Source organism: Embiotoca jacksoni, unplaced genomic scaffold (assembly GCF_022577435.1).
Source record: "Embiotoca jacksoni isolate LCO1_2020_lvr unplaced genomic scaffold, fEmbJac1.0.p SCAF_11, whole genome shotgun sequence".
Lineage (NCBI taxonomy): Eukaryota > Metazoa > Chordata > Actinopteri > Embiotocidae > Embiotoca > Embiotoca jacksoni.
This window is the reverse complement of record NW_027185241.1, coordinates 11,520,189-11,538,965: the sequence shown is the minus strand read 5'-3', so window position 1 is coordinate 11,538,965 and position 18,777 is coordinate 11,520,189. Positions and strand designations below refer to the sequence as shown.

The window sequence follows — 18,777 nt, the reverse complement described above, 5'->3', positions numbered from 1 at the left end:
TATAAGGTCGCTGTTTATATGACCAGAAATCTTGTTCACGGCTGAGATTTTTCAAGCATTAAAAAAATAGGTTAGAAAGTTTTGGGAAGCACATGTTTGACCCTGTTCTCTGTGGAGGGAAAGACATCTAGCACAATGGGTCCCTGGAGGCTCCACTTCCATCTATGGAACGGCAGGATGACGGAAATACATCTTCTTCTGGCCTGAACTGTTGATTTCTTTATGTTTTATTTCATATAACTCAATGTAACTTTTATTGTATATTTAAGAAGCAGGGGGAGAAAAATTTCAGAAGTTAATGTTGTATGTTGCTTACACATTGTGCTTTGAATTTCTAATTATTGGTAAAAGCGGGGACAACATATTAATAACCAATACTCTGAAGATTAAATAAAAAACATGCATTCTAACCTTTAATGGATATATCACTGTTATATTTATTTTGGTGCTTATCATTTAATATAAGAAATTTGAAAGGGTTAGTATTGGCTACTTGTTATGAACATCCAGAAACACAATAAAAATAACAATTGTTATCAGACTATTATCTTATTTCAAACAACTACAGTTTACATTTGGGAAGCGGCTAATGTTTATGAATATAAGTGTAATTCTTGCTCAAAGAAAAAGTTGTATGACCCAGGGGACTTTAAGCCTCACAAATCCATGGTATCTCTCCTTTACACTGTGCATCATTCCAATCCCCATTTCTACGCGAGATCTCCACACAGTTCTCAACTCCACTGTTATTGGGCTCCCCAGTTTGCCAGAATCCGTTACCTTCCAGGTCTGACCCATCCACCCACTTCCACTTCCCCTCTTGCTGTATGTCAGACAGACCGATCCAGGTTCTGTCGTAAATTTTGGTGACAAAATCCAGCTCGTCTTTTGTGGTTATAATGACCAGGTCCGCTCTTCTCTGTTGGCAATCTCTTCTGCTATTGTTCCAGTTTTTAGTGACTCCTTTCTCTGAGGCATAGTAGCACTTGTTGTTGAACATTTTCCATCCAAGGTGGCAAAGTGTACCTGGAGAAAGCACAAGGGAATTTTAGTTCTGATCCTAAAATTCAAAAATCCTAAGATTTTGAAACCAGCAGGCGAACAAAGGGAACAAGTTTTGAGAGCTTAAGTCCAGGTTTGCTGGTCTCCTGGCTTGGCCACTGCTCAAACACATGCCTGCTGTAAATACCCGACATTATCTATCAGAGCAAAGGGACATCAAAAATACTGGACTGTATTGGAGTAGCTAATACTAGTAATATGTGTGGAAAATTGTACTGTAGGACCAGACCAATATTTCCTTCTAACCCCAACCAGTTTCACTGCATTGCTTAAACATCCTGGACAATTAAGATACTATTGTTTGTATTTTCTGAACAATATCTTTTCATTTTTAATTTTACTAAAGGAAAGACTTGAAACATTTCATAAGATGAGGACTAACCAAAAAAGTACGTGACAAACATAAAAGTATATATAGGTTTGGCTAGGACGAGAAGTGAGTCTGTGAACGTCCCCAAATCCAAGTAGTAGTACAGATTTGCTAACGTTAGCCTTTACTCTGATGTCGCACCAAGAATTTCCTCCAAGTGAAACAGTTATCACGGCAGGGGAAACTTTAACCCAACAAAATAATCACTAGTGCAGGTTAGTAAGCCAGAGATGCCAGCAAATGCATCCTACGTTAGAGCACACACTTTGCCTGTGTGTGAGTATTGTTCTTACTGCTGTTTAGAGAACAATTAATTTGCAGTTTGAGGTTGTTTTTAAAAAAATACCAACTACCACGAAATGATTTCTCTTTGTGAAGACACAAAGATCAAGCTTGAGTATGTTGTACAGCCTCAGAAGTCCAGTAACATGCAATAAGTCTGAACTTGTTTACATGATTCCACTACAGCTAGTTGGAATTTAACACAAACAGATTAAAATTTCACCTTTGGTGACAAAAGTCTACTGTTTGACTCCCACTTTGACTTGCGCAGTTGCTGTTTTGGATACAACATTTTTGTGTCATCTGCTCAAAGTTATACTGATGCATTCAGTACTTCTGTCTAACATTACACAGTCAGATCTTAATCATTAACAAAACCGCATCCCTGACAAATACTTTACGCAGGTTGACATGCTGTACATTAAAATCAGAAAGATACGAAAATGAGCTCCAGAAATGATGCTGTGTTAGTTGATTATGTTATTATCCTGGCACTTTAATTGAACATATGGATTCTGTGATCCGCCCAAGTCTCCTGATGTTTGATATTGTACCTTTATTTTCTGCATCGTCTTCAATTTCCTCTCTACAGCTGTGAATCCACATCAGAGAATATTTCATTTCTTGCTTCTTACCTGTTTTGCTTTGATTTAACTTTGTGACCTGCTGCTGTAACGCATTTCGACTTGCATTCAAAGTGATGTAATTGCTCTGCAGCGCTTGCATCTCGTTGGTCATCCTGCTGGCATTAATCTTTATTTGGTCCCGTTCATCTCTCAGAGCATCTTTGTCCGTCGTCAGATTATGAACCAGTTTTTGGCACGTCACCAAACCAACTTGAAGTATGGTGTGATGACCGATAGCACTGGCATCTGCAGCAAAGTCATTTAGAAATAGTGGAAAACCACAGAAATGATCAAGACACCACACCAAGACAGTTAAAAACTTGTGGTATTGATTGGTGTTGAATTTGTAGTGATTGATTTGTATAGTTCATTTGAATTTAAGACCTGATATAGCTCTGATTGCAGATTTTACAAGCTTTCTCATAGTATTGTACTCACTGTGGATCACCAAGCCGAAGATCACAATAAGCAGAAAGAGTCCCAGGGAAACTGCAGCAACTCCAATCCACCACACTGAAAAACACATTATCACCATGGGAAACCAGTGAAAACCACAAATAAGAAATATAGACGTATTGACAATTACTTGGTCAGTCACTACCTGTATTTTATCAGGGTAAACTACCTAACTGCAGTTACTTTTTAAGTTATAACTGATGTTGTATGTTACATTTGCAAGAATAAAGTTCAATGTGCTTTCTTACCAGGACTTTGAGATGGCCCTCCATACTTTGATCTCTTGTCTGTAGTCATTGTTTCTCAGCTGTTTTCTCCAACCTCCCCTGACTTGCTGGTCAATGCTGTCAGATTTTTATTTAGTGTCTTTTGCACAAAGTTCCCAAGTCCTGCAGCAAACAGCTTTATAGGGTTCAATGTTTTGCTGACTCAGCAAATACACAAATGTGAGGGGAAGGAGTGTTCTTTGTGAAAACCATTGACCTGGCCTCTAGTCGTATCTCATGCAATACTCTGATATTGTTAGACATAGAACTGTGCTTTCCATATTATTTACATTCACCATTTTTTCTTTACAAATGTACAGTGTGCTTGTTATTGAGCAGCAATGTAGAGTAGCAGTACAAATAAATCTGTGATTTAGGTTTTGTGGTCTTTTATTTGCTTTAGAAATGTGGAATGATCTTTTAAAGATGAGAAAGTTACAGGAAAGTCTGCAAAACTCTTTTACTTCCTGTAGATAATAGATAGTAGATAACAGGATGCCAGCTTTGTTTTTGGTTCTTATATAACTATTGTTGGACAAATGTTATCTTTTGGGGAACTTTGTTGAATTAATCATCCAATAAAACTTATCAAATTGAAAGCTTTAGCCTGGAACCATGCAGATTTTGCAAAAGGGCAAAGCAGCTTGAAAAGTGCTGTTCTGTACTCTGCAAATACGGAAAGTCCTAACAAAGCAAATTGTTCATGGTAAAATAAACAATGGGGAAAACATTTTTCACCAACTTCACAACATCTCACAGCCTCGTTGAGCAGGTAGAGCTGGCTCAGGTATCGTGATGTGAACGTGATCCCAGTGTTCTCAAATATCTGATTCAGAGCAATCATGTATTAACTGATACAACATCAATACAAACAGGTCTAGGACCTACAAGGAGGAGGTTTGTCAGCATGGAGGCCAATGAGACACATCGGTTGTCACAGAAATGACAAAAGAATTCACACATGCAAGCTAATCCCCACTACTATTTTAATATAAGCTTATTCTTTTCACAGGTTTGATAAAAGTGGTGCAGATTGTGTGTCTCGCTCGAGAGGCCTGAAAGTGCATTCTGTACTGAAAAACCTGACAAACTAACCCAAAAGTTAATTCAATATAATCAAATATCTCCGTTTTTTTAAAAGTGTGTGTCAGAAGTTAACTTATCACTCAGTTGCTGCCAGTGTTTCCTGCCTTGGCTTCCCCTCTCATGGGGGAAGCCAAGGCAGGAAACACTGGCAGCAGCAAAACAGGAAGAATCTTTATTGCAGTTCAATGTAACATTTAACATTTCTTAAGTTTAACCCTTAAAAGCAACATGAAAAATGACTGCAATTTACAACCCAATAGTACATCTATGAAATGCTTTCACACTTTTTGGAGTTAATAATAAGACAACATGTAATATAATGTAATATATATTTTAAAAAAAAAGTAGAATAACATAATTAAACAAAACTTCGTGATTTTTTATTATTTTCTTCAGTGTGCCAATACATGCTGTGTGTGTGTCAGGGGCTGATCCTTGTACTGGTGCCACAAAATGTAGTCTGACACAAATAAAGAATAAATTAAAAAGAAAATAGTGTCCAAATCCAAACAAATAATCCAAATAAGATACATTTTCTTTTTTAAATAAAACATAAATCTGCATATTTGTTTTTTGGTTTTATGTTTTGAAATGTGAATATTTGATGGTTTTATTAGACTTTTTTGAGAGTGAATTGACTATTGTTGGGTTGGGGGTCTTTGGATTGTTTTTATCAACTGTTCAAACTGTTGATGATCCCTTGTCTCGTCTGTCTGTGGCCAGACAAACACAAACTACGAATCTACTAATGAAGTTATGTTATTTTTAAATTATTGATTAACATTGTATTGAAAGATTTCTCAGCCACAGTTTGATTTTGGGTTTTCAGTTACTTTAATTTTTTAAAATTTCCATTGATACATTATGTAAACTGCCAATAAGTACAACAAAACACACCCCCACACACATACACTATATATTGTATGGCTGTGCATTATATCTAATTTACTCATGCTCTTGATGATGTGGAGGCAGGTGTCCCTCTTCCTCCTCCTCTTCTCCTGCTCTTCGGAAACTCACAGAGGAAAAACATGGTGGTTTCACACTCCACATGGCCCCATGTCCCAGTGCTGAGCAGTTCCACACAGCTGGAGTTTGTGGTGGGAAATAGCTCCTGCTCTTGGCTCCAAGCTGCGAACCCCTGCAGAGGGCTGGAGTCCGCATAACCATAACTGCTTGTTCCATCCTGACAACAAGAACACAGGAGACACATCATTTTTTTTTTTTTTTAAAGCATTTCATGTTTAATGTGGTGGCAGCAGCATTGAGTTTGTCGTCCTGCGCTACATGACCCCTCATCTAGAAAAAAAATTACAAGAACTTCGGTAATGTTTATATTATGCTCTTGGTTTTTGTAGCTTGTTCCTATGCATGTTCATTATTAACATTAGTAATGGCTAATGTGTTTCTGTTTTAAGACCATGAACACTTACATTGTCTTTGCTTTGAGCCTGCACTCCTATATAAACTCTTGTCAGTCCTGCCTGACTGACATAGTCAGCCATGAGACGGTTGGTGTTGCTGGTTTTTGGCATTGCCAGTGTGCCACCTCTTAGCTTGCAGTTCAGTGAAGCCTCTCTGAACCTCTTTGACTCCTTCACCAGCAGGTAGTATCTCTCCTCTGTTTCCCTCAAGCCCAGGATAACTGCAAAGGACAGGTTTAAGGGTCAAATGTCATCAGGAAGAATTTAAATGACAGGTTTTTAATGACAATTGAGTGCATTTTTATTTACAAAGATCAACAGATTAAATATATGGATCAGTGATGTGGCAGGAATTATATGGCAGCTCCACTATGCTTGTCAGACTGAAAAAGAGCCAGAAAATGGAGTGAAAATGATTACATCTTGACAAAGTTGAATGGAATTATGTGTAAGATGAAGCACAAGTGTGAAGTTGTTTTAAAGGTTTAGTGTGTAGGATTTAACAGGATCTATTAGCAGAAATGGAATACAATATTTATAATTATTTTTTTAATATATAATCTCCTGATATTAAAAAAAAAAATCGCTGTGTTTTCGTTACCTAAGAATGACCCAATAATATTTATCAAGTGAGTAGGTTTTTTTCTTCCATGGAGCATGCCATGTTGAACCACCATGTTTCTACAGTAGCCCAGGGGGGACAAACCAAACACTGGTTCTGGAGAGGGCTTTTTTAGTTGTTCACAAGTTTCAAGGCTACTGTGGATTCTCTCACAGGATTTGAAAGGGAGGGCAAGTGGAGGGGTGTTCAACTGCTTGCAATCTGCAACTTCACCACTAGATGCCACTCAATACTACATACTGCTCCTTTAAATGGACAAAGGGATTGATGTTTGTACTGTTCTCCAGCCGGAGTAGTAAAACAATGTCTGAAAGATTAATTCTACTTCAAAGTATAATAAGTTAAAGGAAAGTAAAATAAAGAATGCTTGGCATACTTCCTTAAATAATAGCAGGTGGCAATAACTACAAAAGAATTGTTAATTAACAAAATATGTACGTTGCATCATGTTTTATATAAACCTGATACAGGATTTGTATCAGGGTTTGAATTTATCATGGAGTTGCTGCAAGTTATTTTACACGGTTTAAAGAACATGTAGTGTATGTTATAAAGATACGACCGAGGACTCACCATTTTTCACAAACTTGACAGCCTTCCTTAGCTTGCCTATGCTGACATCCAGCTGTCCAACCACCTTCCTGTACCTGCCACAGTCACATGTTGTGCCTGATGGATTAAACAAAGGTTAGTACAGCTTCTTGTTTGTTTGTTTGTTTGATGTCTTAGAGGATTGTCCTGCTTCACTTTCAAAAAAATTTAAGAATCACTGTATCTGTAAAATGTGCAATTAAGCACAACTTAATAAAAATTATTAAATTAAAGTTTAATTTCAGCACTCCACAGGCATCATTTAATTTCAACTTCAGTGTGGCGAAGTGAATGGCCATATAATGAAGAACATCACTGCCGTGATATTTTCTGACAGGCAAGAAGTAGTAGTAATATGGTATTGCTGCCTTTCCATTTCCAACAGTGTCTAGAATAGCTTCACGGACTGACCAGTGGCTACAAATGTTTATTATCTTTATTATAGTAAGAGATGCAAATACAGTTTATTTAATTATATTTACTAGTTTGAATGCACAGGTGTGTTTAAACCTTTAAATACCACATTTATATGGGTAAGGTTGCGTCATAATGTTGACCAGAGAGGGGCACAATTGTCGGTGTTGACACATATAGGGATTAAAATTAAAAAAATAAAAAATCAGTGTCTGCATGCTGTAGAGTTAATCACCTGGTTTTCCTTTGAAACCAGAAGACCCATCCAAACCTGTATCACCTTTATCACCTACAGAGGAATAATATAAATCACACACAATCCTTTAAAAAAAAAAAAATGCATTTCCTCAATAATTTATTAAAGATATGAATTACCTAACATATGACTAACCCAGTACTATCACACACTATCTACCAATAACTGAATTTGACAGCTTGACACTGTGATGTTGTTGCGAAAGATTGCCACCAGATGGCTGTATCATACATTTCAAAAATAGATATGACTAGATTTACTCAGGTCAAAGTTTAACCTATTATAACTCATATTTAATTGTCTCAAACATACCTCAACATGTCAGCACAAAAATGTACATAATGTTTTAATTTATGTGGGCAGATTGTAGGATTTCTGTAATCCAGGATGCACTGCAATACATCTTCACATACACTTGAGCTCCATTGTGGAAATAAACCCAACTGGCAGTTGCAAATTTAGGGGAAGTGGGGAAGCAATATAAACATCACAATGGCCTGCTTTTGAATGAGGAACAGCGAGAACAGTGACATGCTATACTTGTGCAGTCTGTTTAGCTTTTTTATTTCATGCCGATGGTATAAACAGGGGAAATTTGCACTTCCTGGCAAATAAACTCAATAGGTTAATCAATTGTGTTAAAGCTGGCATTGCCCTGAAAACAAGTTGTTATTTTCCAGGTGTTTTATGTGCTGCAGGCTCTCAGGATCAAAGAAAGTCCAAAGTTGTGACCTCACTCCTTTGCCTGAGATGGCTGATGCACAGCCACTTTCCTGTAAGCATATTAAACTTAATTGAAAACTGAGAAAAGTGAAGATTTAGTGAGGCAGGGGAACATGAGTGCTCATAAAAATAAAAATAAAGATAGAAATTGTTTCAGCCATCCTGGGCAAAGCAACTGCATGACATCATATAGCAGGATTATGTTTTCTTCTATCTTTGGATTAACTCATTTAAAACATAAAAGAGATGGAGAGAAATGTGGTCTTTTTAAGCAAACTGTCTCACTGGCTTGAAACTACCTAATGAGCAGTTTAAAGCAATTTCTCGTTGTGTATTAGTCTTAGGACTAATTAAGTGTGCTGATTTGTGCAGTGATGTCAATTCTACTGAATTTAATGTTCAGGGTCTGTTGTTATGGAGCAGCAGTGAAGCTCAGGGGGTTTCAGAAGAATGTATTTCCCCCTTAAAGCCCATTTTAAAGTCATAAAGATTCAGTTATAACCCAATGACTAAATTTTTTAAAAGTTTTAAGGTACTGGAGAAAGTATACATTTATGGTGTATAAATGTATACTTTCTCCAGTGCCTTAAAACCTTTAAAAAAATTTGTAAACTGATGGCCAGGAAGTTCAAATAAAAGCTAATTAATCTTTCTCTGTTCTTGGAAATAAGAAACTGAGGTTGCATCGAGGTTTTCCCCTCGATGCACTTTATTATTTGATTGGTGTAAATAATGTATTTTAATGATGAAATGATGATTATAACTGTAACTACATAAAGAAACAAACTTTAGATTAAAATGAGATTTAAAGGTCTACCTTCGTCTCCAATCCGCCCCATTTTTCCCGTGTGGCCCACTTCTCCTTTAAACCCCGTTTCTCCTGCCAGTCCTGTAGAGGAAGGGATACAAAGACAAAGGGAGAGGAGGAAGAATGGATGATGAGATATTTGAGACACAGTAAAGAAAACTCATCATCTCATTTTGATGGTAATGTTCCAATCCAACACAGTGTGCACAATATACCAGGAATAGTGGTATACGCTGTGTTTGACATAAGGAACTTCATTGTTCGGGAACAACATTCTGATTATATCAGAAGTACAAAAGCTAGAAAGTCAGTCATCAGAAACTAGAAAGATTCTTTGTTGTTAGGCATATATTATGTCTCTCAGTTTTGTCAATGTTTTTAATTTTTTGTTTTCTTGCACGTCCCCCTTTTTTTAATTAATTATTTTATTGTTTTAAAGCCTGATCAATTTGATTACATTCTATGGTGTCTCATCATTTAGAGATTATCTCTTTAAGCACTGAGGCTTTGCATGGTTCCAAAGCTAATGCTGTGTTAATTATGTATTATTATCAATATTATTATTATCATTAATACTACATAAAATGAAAGGGTAAAATATATATTTATTTTAAACACTTACTAAACTGATTTGTGTTGAGAGACTGTTTGCAGAGTAAAGATTGTTTACAAGAGAATTGCTGGATAAATGCATGCACTGATTACTGCATTTATCAAAGTTTTTTTATTATTTGTAATATATTGATAGTTAGTACCTTAGATCTGATTCTCATTATTACAATGACTGTGATGGATTAAGTCCTTCTCTGGAACTGAGATACTGATACGGTGCATGATTTTGGATGTTATGGTGATAGAATCTATGTGCGTTTGCATGTGTGTGTGTGTGTATGAACTACAGAGCAGACTCTCCGCCAGCCCTTGAATGAGTGTTTCCTCAGGAAACTATTCAACTGGAAATTGATGGCGTTTGGAATACAAAGTGACGCATTAGAGAAGCCTATTGCTATTAGAGGGATTTACCACACACACACACGCACAGCCGGCTTTTCACTACTATTTCACATTTCCCACTTTCTCATGCTGATTTTCTTCTTGATGATTTGTGAGAAGTGTTGGCAGAAGGTGTGAGGTCTTATGGATTGTGTGAGGTCTGTAAGCTCTGGCCTTGGGGAAATTTCACTCAAATCTGTGTGCAATTTTAATGGAATTTTCTTTGAGGATGTCTGAGAAGCACCCTCACAAAGTAAATATTTTGACAATCCTGAACTGAGAACTGATTGTGAGAAGTTATTATATGTGTTTGTTTTTTGCTATATGAAGAAATTCAATCAGTTGGTCTCTTGTTATTCCTTCTTTGTCTGTAAGAGCTGATTGATGTTGTTTTGGCGGTGCTTATGCCTGCCAGTTAAACCGTCTATCTTAACGTCCAGATAACAATCCCTCCTATCACTGCTGTCACTCTTTATAATGGCCAACCCCACCAACTGGTTTAACGTCTGGATTCTCCAGCTGCTGGAGGATAAATGAGATGAAGGCCACATTTTTTATGGGAATCATAGAGCAAAATGAACTAGATTTAAAGGTTTAATCTGATTTAACAAACATACAGAAGAATAAAATGCTAAACAGATGTTAGATTAGATCATTCATTAACTATTGTTTGCTTAATCATAAAAAGAAATTCTGAAAAACAGTGTTTCTCCTTATTAGAGCATATTGGACAGTGGAAAGAGAGCCGTGTCACATCAAATAAAGGCCTTGAGCTAGATTTTCCATTAGTTTTGCAAATGCTACTTGTCCCTACAGGGTCTTCACAAGAATTAAGATCATTAGGCAACAGCAAACCTTTCTGTTTATAATTCTGCAAATTCCATCTCCATAGCAGTTTTGATTGAAGCACAACTGACAAACGTAGAAATCCAGCAGCACAGCAGCTTGTTGATGTTAATAAGTTTGGAGCAACAAATAGCTTTTGTTGCCCATCCAAGCATTAGCAGTCACGTGTTCCAAAAATAAGCAACTGTTTCCTGTAAACCTGCCTAAATCAAGACATGGAATCCATGCGTCATCTGTTGAGCTGCTGACATACTACAGTTACAAAATCATAATAGAAACCTGCATTCATGCCTACAGTAACCATACACACAGAAAAACCAGAATGACTGGGTTTGCTATACTGTTGAATAACATCCACAAACTTGAACAGTTGAAAAGGGTTTACGTATACGCACCCGTATATTTTGGAAATCCTGGCATTTATCTCTCACACAGACTGACGGGAGAAGTGTGTTGTTGTGTGTAAAGTCTGTGCATTTATGTGTGTATGACAACCTCTGCGTGAAGTTACAGAATAAAACAAACATCTGAGGAGAACAAGAGGGCAGCCAGGAACCGGGAACCAGTGCTTTTACACAGAGTGTACAAGTATATACAATTATCTGTTGTGGGTTTGTGTGTGTGTCTATGGACCTCAGCAACATACATACATACATGCATACAACACACTGGATATACAACAGTCTGTCCGTATGTATGTATGTACACGTGTGTGTGTGTGTGTGTGTGTGTGTGTGTGTGTGTGTGTGTGTGTGTGTGTGTGTGTGTGTGTGTGTGTGTCACGAGAGTAAAATTTACATATGTTCACGGAAAATTGGGAAGTGAGTATACAAGAGCTATTTTTGTAGTGTGGAATATATGAAAAATAGGCTGAAAAAAACTCAATTTAAAAAACAGCCAATGAGAGTATTTGTTTTGTTTTTAATACAAATGATACTTTTTCAAGAATATTTGCATGTGGAAGTGTTACATTCTAAAAGTGTTCTGTCATGTTTCTCAAACTCAGGGAAATTGTGGTAGAAAATGAACTTCTGTTTCAATCACCTGGTCACCGATTGATTTTTGGTTCTATGTCTCTTCCACAGAAGTCATTCAGCTTTTGAGGCTGCTATTAAAACAGACAAGGAGTCACTGTGATTCTATGTGTGAATGTTTGTCTGCTGCACCATCCACATTCATAGTCAGATTTGATCAAAAATCAAAAACACTTTACACAATTATTAATCATATTACCATTGCATATGTGGAAAAAGTTACATAAAGCCTTTCGTGGCAGAAGAAGGAATGATGTCACTTCAGTGTTTTTACTGAGTGGAATACAAAAAAAATCTCTGTTAACAGGGATGTTTCTGTAATATTTTTGTCCTCGGTCCTACTATATAGAAGACATTTATGTTTAAACAAATAGCCAGGAAATGTCCTTTTCCTCTCACATAGTATGTATTAATGGATTGGTGGATACCTGGAAGTCCTGGTGGTCCATTCTTCCCCAGTTTCCCCTGATCTCCCACCTCTCCAATCTCACCTTGGTCTCCTGGATTTAAGAGGAAAGACCGTAAAGAGGAGTGTGTAAGGAGATTTTTCCAAAGCCAAAGTAATTTGCATACTGTGAAAGGAGAGCATGTTTACGCATTTTTGAAGTATTAAAGCCATCAGGATTATGATATATTATCAACACTCTCAGCAGGCCAAGAAAAACTGCAGCACAGTGCATTGGGGTGGGAGGTCCAGTGCTATGTGTGCACGTCACTGCAAGACAAAGATTAAATCATCTGACGATTTTTATGAACATAAGATTGACTTTAATGTAAAGTTCAGTCACGGCAGTACCATTTTCAAAATCATCAGTTCTATCAAAGAACTAATGACACAACACACTTTTCAGAGTTGAAAGCACAAATGAGGCTTAGGAGAAATATCTCTGGCAGGTCCGCTGATTAAAGAGCTCCTGGCAAGAAATCTTAAGATGTTTCTGAATATCTATTAGGGCAGTAATTTTGGCCCAGTTGTTGATGCAGATGGCAGTTTATAGCTTTCTAAGTGCTGGGCTTTGAAACAAAGGACCGTAGCAAACTGCTTGTATTAGCTTGGAAGAGTACTTAGGAAAATTGATTGTTCCCTTCTGCAGGCTGTTTTGACATTTTAAAGTAAGCTACAGTAAATCACTGCACTTCATATTGGTCCTGGATGCCCTGAATGCTCTCATTTTGCGGACTACTGAACTGAAACCATGGACTGTAAAATTACTAACATGCCTCAATTGTTGGATTAAGCTGTCAAATCACATTGAAATTTGTCATGTCAAATATCTTCTAGCAACAATTTTACATTTACTCAGCACCAACAGAAATTTAATATGGGAAAGTCTAAAACTGTTCATTGTCAAAGTCACAGTGGTCCACATTTCTACATCACAGAAATTAAAATGCCAGTAAACCCATTCAAAAATGATGAAGTCAATGTACCCGTAAGAGCAATAAAAGTATGTTTGTTGAAAAAGGTTAGAATAAATAAAAGACATTTTTGGGAAGTATGAAACAAAGAAAAATGCAAGTCCAACACCCACTGCAATACGCAGATGTGAGTGTTCACACACTCAGAGACTGAGTCTGTGGGCAGTAGTATCTGGATGAGTCTTGTACAAATAATCATTTCACTTCAGTAGCAGCTGTCTAAATACACAATGTTACAATCAGATTTTTTTTTGCCAATACAGAAAATTCAATGGAAAGCTGCAAAAGTGTTTTTAATGTTACAGTGGCCTCTTTTCTTTATCCATGCTGACCACTCAACTCTGTAGTTCACTATTTACTGTATATGAAACAGGAAGTAAAGTTAAGATGCTTTTTTTATACTAAACAAATGGAAAATTCTATCAATGGCCTTTTTTTACAACGATGATACATTTTTACTTGACAGTCCTCCAATCTGTGCGTGCCAATTCCTAAAGAAACATCTTTCTGGCTTTCATTTGAGCCAGATCTGAATGTCATATTTTTCAGTCATGTGAAAGGAGCTGAAAAAAGAAAAGAAAAGCGTAGCTCAACATTGTATTTTATTGGGTCTGTCTGTCTGAATCAGCGGGGGAACGAGCTACTAGATGTCGTAAAATGGAAAACACACACACACACACACACATGCACGCACACACACACACGCACAAGGAGGCATTCCCTCCAAAAGACTATGGGGTGGCAGACAGCTAACTCGTAAACTACAGGACATTTAATACTCAGTGGCTTTATCATCGGCTCTGTAAACCCTAAAACATATTGGGGGTATTTCCTCAGAATGCCTTACACTCACACATTTCCATTTAGGGTCAGAAACTTAAATTCCTTTATCTTTACAGTATGAGCAAACAATAGTAAATATTACAAGCACTCAAGAACCCAAAAAGTAAACATCCACACGCACGAGTATTCTTTTTTCCGTTTAAAAATCACATTTAAAAGTATTTAGCTTTAAATTACATTAATGTTAGAGTTTAACAAGCATTTTACTTGATTTAGCATATCATGCAGAAGTTTTGGCATCATGCAGTCAACACACACTCTCGCACATTGACAGCACATGCTGGCATGTGTTACCTTTAGCTCCAGGTAGGAGGGAATTGGTGCAGACTTCTGTGGACGCAGAGATGTAGCCGAACATAGCTACAAACACACAAAGCATCAACAGCCGCACCATCTCGCAACCATCACAGACCACTGAAGAAGATCCTGGTTTTTCTGTGTGTTTAAGCAGATGGTTGCTCGCTTTGAGGCAGGACCAGGAATCAGTGCAGCGTTAATGAGGAAACATTCTGCAGAGAGGGTCAGAAGAAAGCCGTACTTAACGGACACACTTCAACACATGCACATACACACACTTGTTTATAGAGTCTTATCAGTTACTTGTCAAAATGTCAAACAACACTTACCAGAGTACCACATTCCTCTGTATGTCTTCCTCGTTGGATATCTAACTGTTAATTGTGTTCTTGTTATTTACAATGTATTAGAGTATTGTAAAATAACACTTATATTTGTCAGCGGTTATGTGCAGTATCACTCACTATTTGCTCCTTGGTGCACTGCAAATTAATACATGATATCATCTTGTGAGCACAAGATAATTTACTATGAGTTAATATGCTTCTCTCAAATACATCCTCTACAGATGCATACACCCTGCAAACATGCAACGTCAGGGAGGTGTCAGTTCAGCGCCTTTGCCGAACCTTCAAATTAAGTCCACTGAGTAGCCAGAATGAAAGCATTGGAAACAGGTTCAAGCTTTGAAAATGATTTGACTCAAATGATTAACCAACATCACTTATTGACATCTCAAAGTGGTTTTAATATTAATGACACCAGCTTATATAAAAAAAAAAAAAAAAAAGAAGTAAAATTGGCTTCTTCCCTACAAAGAATTTACAAGCTTTGAATCAGAACAGTTTTCCCAAAGTACTCACATCATGTTACATTTTGAACATTTCCTTTGTTATAGTTTCCATGTTTTGTGTTAAGATGACCTAACAAGCTGCTGGCTCCAGCTGCATATTTACCATACAGATGTGAGAGTATTATCAATCCAGTTATAAGTCCAGACCATTTAATGATTACCATTTGGCAAGAGAGTTAATGAGTGTTTTCCCTAAATGTCCAACTATTCCTCAAGTGAAGTCTTAGTCAAACATTATTGAAAGAGAGACATAACTTTAGGTTATATTCGTGTGAAATCACAATTATTTCCTTTCATGGACTGTAGGACGACTTTCATTTGTGAACGTGGTACACAACTACACAAATCTATTGGCTGAAATTTTCCAGGGAGGAAAAGTAGAAATTTGAGAAACAGATGTGAAACACCTGTGCTTTGTTTTCATATTACTTATTGAATATCAATCACTATAACAAAAGCTCTGGTCACTGCAAAGCAACATGTTAAGTGAGTGAGGTTGCTTGGAAACTCAATGAAGAATAAAAACCATTAATCAATTTCAATTAATTGAAGTGAAAATTAGGGAATGCTTCCAGAAATAGGCTTTCACTTTGACATAATTGAAAAATCGACTGAAAAATGTTGCAAATATTGAGGCTTTTTAAACATACTTGAGTCAGAAGAGACTCAAGTGTTTTGTTTTTGTTATCAGCAACAAGGGAGGAGTACCTCTGGGCTTCTCCTCCTTTCCCTTTTTACCCTTCATCCCACCCTTCAGACCACAAAACATTTGGGAAGAGAAGATTATACTTGCACACACACACACACACACACACACACACACACACACACACACACACACACACACACACACACACACACACACACACACACACACACACACAGATACACTTACTAATGAGAATACATTCCCACAAACAAGAGGCACAAAGAGTGTGCGCACAAGAATAAAAATGCTGTGCACACAGATTTTTGCCTCAGTGCATCCTCTGGTTTGTTACTACGTGATGAAAACATGAAGAGATTACAGGGTTTGGAGGCCTCGGAGGGACAGAGAGAGAGAGAGACAGAGAGAGAGAATGAGGGGTGGGTGAGAGAAGAATGGAAAAAGACAGGGAGAGATGATGAGTGATAATAAGAGAAAAAGACACAAAGACAAGCGCACGGAACAAAGACGGATAACAAACAAGGAAAAGATTGTGGTCAGAGCCACATGTCTTGGCACAAAGAAGGATCTCCTTATTCAAGAGTTATGCATTAGTGTGCTCAGCTCTTTGAAGTCCAGGGAGGGGTTGATGTTATCGAGAGACTATAAATTGAAACAAAACAAAACAGGGAGATTCATCTTAATCATACAGCTGTTCCCTGAGGGACCAAGCTGGCGAGCTGTCACTTTGAAAAGCAGCCATTTTGAAGAAAGGATTAAATGCTCCGTTGCTTTTATTGTGGGTGGCCTTTTATAATCTTATTTGTATTTACAGACAGAAATCTTTCAAATAAATCCAGTATTGGCTGGGAAAATGACAAAATGTTTTTCTACTTATAGTCAAGTTACAACTTATTTGAAACTGTTATATTCAAAGAGTATAATATGGGTCACGGGACAGGTCAGAGCCATTAATCAGTTGTTGTTGTTGCTGATTGTGATGTTTGTTTCTTTTGGGATATCTTTGAAAAGAATTTTAAAACACACACACTTGAAAATATTTCAGGCCTTACACACTTGATACCCGTGACACAGCCTTACAACAGTTTCTTTTGGCTTTCGCCCCTGTTTGCTCCAAGCTTCGAACTCTGTATCGTCTCTGCTGAGGAATTTGTTGACATTGAGAGCCGTGTACTTTGATACAAGACCTCTTTTATGCCTCTGCATTTTGGTGTTGCAGACAATAACTGTCTTGCTCAGCGAAAGTTTAAGAGACAACTGAAATGAAAAGGGAAGAAAAGCTGATGCACTAATGGAATCTGAGGATTGTTTTCATATTCACTTTTTTCAGACAAAAAAATAATATTTTTCTTTGGACCGCATAATAGTAAAATGTTGCCTCTTTACACATCCACCAGATGCAGAGCAATATTACTTTTTTGTGTCTACCTGATGAATAAAAGTAACATTTTCTCTTTTCCCTTCTGTCTCTGTTTTAGTTTCCACCAGCCCCTGAGGGAAGGTTTCTACCTCTTTAGACACTAAATGCACCATTATGTTTACCAGATGGTTGCTAATGTCCGTCTGATGTATGGTGCTGGCAGGTTATGCGTATTGGATGTATCTTAGCCTTTTTACTGAAAACAGCTGCTGGCCTCAGTCAAAAACAGCACCGATGAGAGCAGTGCGAGAAACCAAAACAATGTGCTTAAAATCACTAAAATGTCCCACAGAGCTTAGAGCAGTGGATTTTCTTCTTGTATGTAATTTTTCAGTTATCAATCATCCTTTAAATTTATGCAAACTTTCTCTGTTACACTATTACAGTCTGGGAAAGCATTACTATACACGCCCCACACACATGTTCGCACACACACACACACACACACACACACACACACACGCATATACATAGAAACAACCCTGGCATCCTGAAGGCTAATTGTTTACATGTGGTTTAGATTGCATTCTCTAATTCAGAATGTGATTCACACTCCTGGATTGAGGATTGACTTCATGATGGTAACCACACCACAAAACAGCCTTGTTTTCTCCTCTGCTTACGATCTACACTGGATGTACCGTTCGTATTGTAAAACAGCAGTAAAGGCGTAAACTGCCCACATGTGTGTTAATGACAAATCAGTCGACAGCAACTTCAGCACGTAAAACATTTACCTAACCTCTGCTCTGAACCACATTCATTCACAGCAGAGCATGAGTGTCATAATTGGCCTGTGCTGCCTGTTTTTTCTTGTAGTTACTGGAGATTCGGGCACAAACAAAGCCTTTTCTCAGGAAAGCAGTTGGCCCACAGCAAAGAGTGGTGACAACCAAAGTCATGCCCTCTGTGATGTGTCTCCTTATTTTTGTGATTTTGCTTTCTGAGGAAGTGAGTCATTTGATTTTCACAATCCCTGAAGGATCCTCAACAGGAATCTATTCATCTATTCATGTTTCAGTTTGCTTCAGCTCTTCCCAGGCAGTCAACCACGAGCACTGGTGGTCCAGTAGTATTGTCACTTAAAAACCTCAAATCTAATATTTGACATTTTAAGACACTGACAAGTATATTGACAAGCAAAATACTGGGATTGAACTGAAACATTAATTATGAATAATTGCAGTCTGAAGTCATTTCACTGGGTTTTTCTTATGTAGCAACCCACCATGATGTCACCTACTGATTTGTGAACTTGTTGTTTTGAAGACTTGAGTCTGGCATTTTGGTTGTTGCCGTTTTGGTATTTTGAGCCCGAATTGACCATATGTGGACAATTGGGTGGAGCTGGGGAGCAGTGAGGGGTGGATCTGAGGGCAAACCTGAGCACACTACACCCGCCCACCTATACCAGCAACC

General features: G+C 37.5%; 2 protein-coding genes across 3 annotated transcripts; both read right to left on the bottom strand.

The window, feature by feature from the left end:
- Positions 1–245: 245 nt before the first annotated feature.
- Positions 246–3,158, bottom strand: LOC138192539 (CD209 antigen-like protein C). Its single transcript, XM_069139996.1, has 4 exons — positions 3,045–3,158; positions 2,779–2,853; positions 2,350–2,586; positions 246–1,026 (listed from the first exon to the last, which is right to left on the bottom strand). The coding sequence occupies exons 1-4, from the start codon at positions 3,091–3,093 to the stop codon at positions 650–652; spliced, it is 738 nt and encodes a 245-aa protein (XP_068996097.1). The 5' UTR covers positions 3,094–3,158; the 3' UTR covers positions 246–649.
- A 1,368-nt stretch (positions 3,159–4,526) lies between these two features.
- colec10 (collectin sub-family member 10 (C-type lectin)) lies at positions 4,527–14,561 on the bottom strand. Of its 2 annotated transcripts, XM_069139974.1 has the most exons (7): positions 14,416–14,561; positions 12,288–12,359; positions 8,996–9,067; positions 7,435–7,488; positions 6,768–6,863; positions 5,582–5,793; positions 4,527–5,334 (listed from the first exon to the last, which is right to left on the bottom strand). In XM_069139974.1, exons 1-7 carry the CDS (start codon positions 14,513–14,515, stop codon positions 5,098–5,100), a joined length of 843 nt encoding a protein of 280 aa, XP_068996075.1. In that variant the 5' UTR covers positions 14,516–14,561; the 3' UTR covers positions 4,527–5,097. The 2 variants fall into 2 exon arrangements, with proteins under 2 accessions (XP_068996075.1, XP_068996084.1); XM_069139983.1 differs by lacking the exon at positions 12,288–12,359.
- Positions 14,562–18,777: the final 4,216 nt, after the last annotated feature.